At 38.9% G+C, this 6,359-nt stretch overlaps 1 protein-coding gene across 7 annotated transcripts in view; it reads left to right on the forward strand.

Moving 5' to 3' along the window:
• Positions 1 to 6,359, forward strand: part of Arhgef3 (Rho guanine nucleotide exchange factor 3) — a 302,635-nt gene that overhangs the window by 285,792 nt on the left and 10,484 nt on the right. For all 7 annotated transcript variants that reach the window (XM_048801083.1, XM_048801085.1, XM_048801087.1 and 4 more), the window contains one exon: positions 2,443 to 2,700. In XM_048801083.1, coding sequence (XP_048657040.1) covers positions 2,443 to 2,700 — 258 coding nt within the window. The remainder of the gene's footprint in view (positions 1 to 2,442; positions 2,701 to 6,359) is intronic.

Below are 6,359 nucleotides of genomic sequence, written 5' to 3' on the forward strand. Positions count from 1 at the left end.
CTGAAGTGCTTTTTAATTAACTCTTAAAATCTAGATTATAAGTACCACATCTGTTATTGGGCAGGGGCGGGATGGGGAGAGCATGGATATGTGTGTGGATATGTGTGTACTGGTTATCATTACTTTCAAATGTAAGGTTGAGGAAGGAATTTTTTAGCTCTTTTGAACACAATAGAGGGTTTTTTTTTTATTTTGGATGTTGTTTTATTTTTAATAACATGGAAAGAAGGTGGACATTTCCAAGATTGTTAAGCTTAGTATTGAGCCTTTTAAATACTACTTCCCTAGTAGTTTTTTTTATTTTGGTTAATGAGAAAATAATTTTAATAAAAGGTGTAAAAGAAGTATAAGAATATTTAAATTTTCAGATGCCACTACACTTTATTTTTTTTATTTTTTTTTTAATTTTTATTGTTGGTTGTTCAAAACATTACATAGTTCTTGATATATCATATTTCACACTTTGATTCAAGTGGGTTATGAACTCCCATTTTTACCCCGTATACAGATTGCAGAATCACATCAGTTACACATCCACTGATTTACATATTGCCATACTAGTGTCTGTTGTATTCTGCTGCCTTTCCTATCCTCTGCTATCCCCCCTCCCCTCCCCTCCCCTCTTCTCTCTCTACCCCCTCTACTGTCATTCATTTCTCCCCCTTGTATTATTTTTCCCTTTCCCCTCACTTCCTCTTGTATGTACTTTTGTATAACCCTGAGGGTCTCCTTCCATTTCCATGCAATTTCCCTTCACTCTCCCTTTCCCTCCCACCTCTCATCCCTGTTTAATGCTAATCTTCTTCTCATGCTCTTTGTCCCTACTCTGTTCTTAGTTACTCTCCTTATATCAAAGAAGACATTTGGCATTTGTTTTTTAGGGATTGGCTAGCTTCACTTAGCATAATCTGCTCTAATGCCATCCATTTCCCTGCAAATTCTATGATTTTGTCATTTTTTAATGCAGAGTAATACTCCATTGTGTATAAATGCCACATTTTTTTTTATCCATTCGTCTATTGAAGGGCATCTAGGTTGGTTCCACAGTCTTGCTATTGTGAATTGTGCTGCTATGAACATCGATGTAGCAGTGTCCCTGTAGCATGCTCTTTTTAGGTCTTTAGGGAATAGACCTAGAAGGGGAATAGCTGGGTCAAATGGTGGTTCCATTCCCAGCTTTCCAAGAAATCTCCATACTGCTTTCCAAATTGGCTGCACCAATTTGCAGTCCCACCAGCAATGTACAAGACTACACTTTATTTTTAAGGGATGTTCCCAAACCATCAAATATTGCCCAGTTTTATGATCCATTATTACAAATAAGCATTCATTTATTTGTTCTCCCAGAACACAAACTTTGACTGTGGGCTGTATAGGAAGCACAATGCAGGGTACTGAGGATGCAGAAATGAAAGACACCTTCTTGTCACTGACTTATTGAGTCCTCTACAGAGGCGTCATGGTAAACAATGTAGCTTCCTAGTGTAAAATAATGAGAAGTGCTCTAAGGCATTTTATTGCCTCTTGAAACTTTCTGGAGGCTGGTAGCATTGCATTAAGATGCTGAATCTCAGGTACCATTAAGAGGGAGGAATAGAAAAAATAGGATGAGAAGCTTTTCCTTGAGTCTCTGATGTGGTCTTTGCACATTGTGATTGATAGAACATGTCAGAGAGATGAGTGTTTTGCTGGAACGAAGGCAGTGAACTTAAAACATTCTAAAGTCTTTAAACTTACATTGTTCCTTGCTTGGGCTGTGATGTGAACCATAAGATATAACCAAAAATCTTTGCTGGCCTGTCAGAACTAATTTAAGAGATTTTTTTTTTAAATGCTTCCTGCACCTGATTTTCTTTTTTAACTAATCATACTTTTGTGTTAACTTCTTAAGGCCATAAAGGTCTGCCTTAGAATCAGGTAATCTTAAACTAATATAGAGGTGTTTGCACAAAGCCACACAAAAAGGGCTGTGTAATGTCATACAAAGGGCTGCACTGGCCCCTTGTTTTTTGTGTATGCTGGTTAAGTCTTCTTCATGGTTTTTTATGAATAATTTTTGAAGACATCTTTGCAAGGTGAGTTTTGACATACTGGATACTTTTTAAAAAGTTAGGAAAAATTCTGAACTGTTTGCATATGTAAGAATTCAGGTGCTTTTGTCCCTAGCTTGGATTGGTAGGAAGTGCAGAGAAATTGAGATAGGGCTCTTAAAATCAAGAAAGTAAATGTGCAACTAAGAAAAGTACCTTGTGAAAATAAGCGGAACCTGTCTATTGCATGCCATTTTGAAGATTCCACTGGTTTCCTCCAGCCATGCAAATTAAGAAATGTTGGCCAGGCCTACAGCCCAGTTCAGTGTTCATTCAATCCCAATGAATGAAGATTTGTGACTTCAAAGCTTAAGGATGTTGACACCCCAATCTTTTTCTGTTTCCTCCTTAGCTTCCTTGTCTCAGCTCCTATGACAGCTACTGCAGCAATCAAGTGGCCGCCAAAGCTCTGCTAGATCATAAAAAACAGGATCACCGAGTCCAGGACTTTCTTCAACGATGTTTAGAGTCCCCCTTTAGCCGCAAACTAGATCTCTGGAATTTCCTTGATATTCCAAGAAGCCGTTTGGTGAAATACCCTCTGCTTCTTCGAGAAATCTTGAGGCACACACCAAATGATAACCCAGATCAGCAGCACTTGGAAGAAGCTGTAAGTGTGCCTGTTTTCTTCTCTCTTCCCTTTTCTTTTTCCATAATAGCTAGGAGTTGGGGTCCCATGTACACAGAAATCTAAGTCTAGTTTTTTATATTGCCAATCACTTTTCCTCTCTCTGAGCAGTTTCCTACCTGTAAGACACACTGTTGCATGAAGTTTAAGTTTCCTTTGGTTTTAAAATTTCTCGGTTTTGTTTCAGTGGTTCTGATGTGGTGTTACAATTGCTGGCTGTGAGGATTAAGATCTTTGTGGAGATTTTTAGTTGTCTGTTAGTTTAGGCCCAAAGCCCATTTGTAAAGGCAACCTCCGGTTGAACATCTAGCTCCTCTCAGCCCCAACTGCATTGGGGTGACTAGTCAAACCTCCTGCAAATGTTTATTAAGTATGGGCTGGACCTAGTGTAGCAGATATAGATTTTTCTTTCCCTGGTAGTAAGAGAAGACAAGGGAAAATGAAGTCCAGATCATTAAAATCTTGTGAACTATGAGCATTCTATTTGGAGACCTGGGTTCTAACTCTGTGGGGCAGGGTGGAACAGATGGCAAGCTGGGGTAGAGGCAGGGCACAGGTGTAAGGAAACAGGTCAGGTCACACCTGAGGAAAACCATGAATCAGTCTACCACAGGTTGAGGATACTCTGAGGAACAGAAGGTGAGGCACGGGATGTGGGCTCCAATCTGGTTATAGAAAGTTTTAAATGGTTTAAATTTGAGAAATTTTCCTGTGTTGTGTAATTAATTCTGTTTCCTGTGTTGTGTAATTTATTCTATTTCCTAAATAGTTGGGATTCAGGGTTCAAATCCCATCTCTATCACTAATAAGCTGTGGAACCTTGGATACACGGAACTGAGGAGGAAGAGACAGAGAAGCTGGTGGGGATGATGCACAGTGGTATAGGTGTGAAGTCATGAAAACCTGATTTGGGGTAGGAGGATACAGGCTAATGGACATATTCAAAGCATTCGTTCCCTGGGCTGGGGATATAGCTTAGTTGATAGAGTGCTTGCCTCACATGCATCAGGCCCTGGGTTCAATCCCACAAAACACACACACACACACACACACACACACAAAGGTTCATTCCCTGATTTAATCCAGCACAATAACATGAGGATATGCAGAAGTGATTTGAAAATCAGAACTCTTGAACCTGCTGAGCAAACTGCCTGTCTCCTCCCAGAGAGTAATTTAATAATAATAAACAGTACCAATACCACCAATAATAATAATTCCTGTTATTTATCAAGTATCTAGTAAATCAACTTTATATAATTGCCTTATAGATTGTGTATTTCTTTAACACTCATAATAACCTATGGGGTAGCTTTTTTAACAAAATATTTTTAGTTGTAGATGGACACAATATCTTTATTAATATTTATTTCTTTTTCATGTAGTGCTGAGGATCTAACCCAGTGTCTCATACATGGTAGGCAAGCACTCTACCAACTGAGCCACAACCTTGGCCCAAAATAGCTTTCTTATTGGGGTCATTGTCTATATAAAGTTTATTATAGTTAAATAGCTTGCTCAGGTCCAGAGCCATCAAGTAGTAGTTGATGTTCAAACCCTGTCAATGTAGACTCCAAATACTGTGCCCTTATGCTTTTTTTTTTTTGGGGGGGGGGGTTGGGGGAATGCCAGGCATTGAACTCAGGGGCACTCAACCACTGAGCCACATCCCCAGTCCTATTTTGTATTTTATTTAGAGACAAGGTCTCACTGAGTTGCTTAGTGCCTCTACATTGCTGAGGCTGGCTTTGAACTTGCAATCCTCTTGCCTCAGCCTCCTGAGCTGCTGGGACCCTTATTCTTCGTTATGATGCTGTACATTAGTGCAGAAAGGTGGCCACTTCTTTGAGCCTGTGTTGCCTTTGAAATTGCAGAGAGCTGTTTGGTCACCAGACAGACTTTGTGGCAAGGCTTTGATGATGCAAAGCTGGGCTGAGTGTCTCCACATGGAATAGAGAAGAACAAGGAAAGACTTTCCTGATTCATGAAGTGTTCAGTATATTGGCAGACCCAACACACAGACCAGGCCCTCAGTCCAGCATGGATAGGGATGCAGGTTCTGGGGATAAGGCCTATCTCACTTCATCATGTCTGTTTTTATTACTAGGAAGTGTCTGATCATGTTGCCTCCCCTCCATATTTCATCCCAGCAAGTGTGTGGTCTGCCTGAATAGAAACAACAGTGAGCTCCCAGCTACTCTAAATAATTACTTTGGTGAAGCACACAATCCTGTTCTGAGTTGTACTGTAAAGATTTCTTTTTAATAGGTAGCACAAGAATACCATTCTTTTTTTAAGAAAATGAGCTAAAGCTTGAATTTAGAAACAGATAAAAATATGATTGTTTCCAGTATGAAAGGAATCTATAGTGTTTTGAGGGGTGATAGATATTTCCCTCCAAAGGGAACTTTTTAAAATAGAACTTTGGATATTCAGATATTCCAGAGAATTGGTTGTTTAATCTTTTAAATTCTAGGGATTGTTTCAGTAAGAAAATGATTCTGCAGTCTAATCCCTACCCCCCCATCCTTACTCTTCCTTATTTACTCCCCCCCCCAAAAAAAACTTTCTCTTCCTTATTTACTCCTATAAATAAATAAATAAATAAATAGGAAAAACAATCCTGCTTTTGAGGCAGCTGCAATGAAGACTGCTATTCTTGTCAGGAGCTGATGAGTAGATGACATTGTGATACAAGGGACTAGATGGCCAGGGCTTTTAGATATCACTCTGAGGATGATGATTCCAGAATGTGTGGGCCCAACCCTGTTCTGATGTGTTTCTCATTATCTTCTCTTCCCAGTCCTTGATGGGACATGCAACAATAAATTTAATTTAAATATACAATTACCATGACTATTACTGGCAAACTGCTACATATAACTTTATTACTGCCTGAAATCCTGCAGAGTAAATCTCCTTCAAGTCCCACTGCAGGGCTGGGGATATAGCTGAGTGGTAGAGAGCCCCTAGGTTCAATCCCCAGTACCACAAAAAAGGAAAAAAGAAAAAGGAAAGGAAAAGACCTTGTGATGTCATGATCAGGTGGATAAAAGTACAAAACATTTTTAATAAACAAAAGCAGATATGGAGTTATTTTTATGAATGTATACATATAGAGTATGGAATGATAACACTGTTTCCATTGTTTTGCCTCAATATTTTTTCCAATACCAGAAAAAGAAGCAGAATTTGAAAGTAGTCATAGCTGCCTAAGGAACAGTCACTGTGGCATTGAGTTCATGAATCTTCACGTGACATGCCAGCTGTTCAGTTCCTAGGTTTAATTAGGAAATGAGCACATCATTATGGCTGTGGTTTGTCTTCTTTCTGATTTCCTGAATACTTGCAGGAAACTCAGAAAATTGATTCAAGTGTTTGTTTGTTCCAGCTGGCCTGGTACACCTAGTAATAGTTAATTGATAAGATAAACCACAGGCAGCTATGCTAAGTTCTTTAAAAACAAGGGGAAAGTGTGGATTCCACTACATATAAAGACGAAGAAAGACAAAATGATAAGGTAGACGTAAAACAATTGCTCAGATACCTCCCTGTATGTTTTAAGCTTTTCAAGGTCAGGGACTCAGTCTCATTTCTTTTTCTTTTTTTCTTCTTCTTCTTTTTTTTTTTTTTTTTACTAG

This window comes from Marmota marmota, unplaced genomic scaffold, assembly GCF_001458135.2.
Source record: "Marmota marmota marmota unplaced genomic scaffold, marMar, whole genome shotgun sequence".
NCBI lineage: Eukaryota > Metazoa > Chordata > Mammalia > Rodentia > Sciuridae > Marmota > Marmota marmota.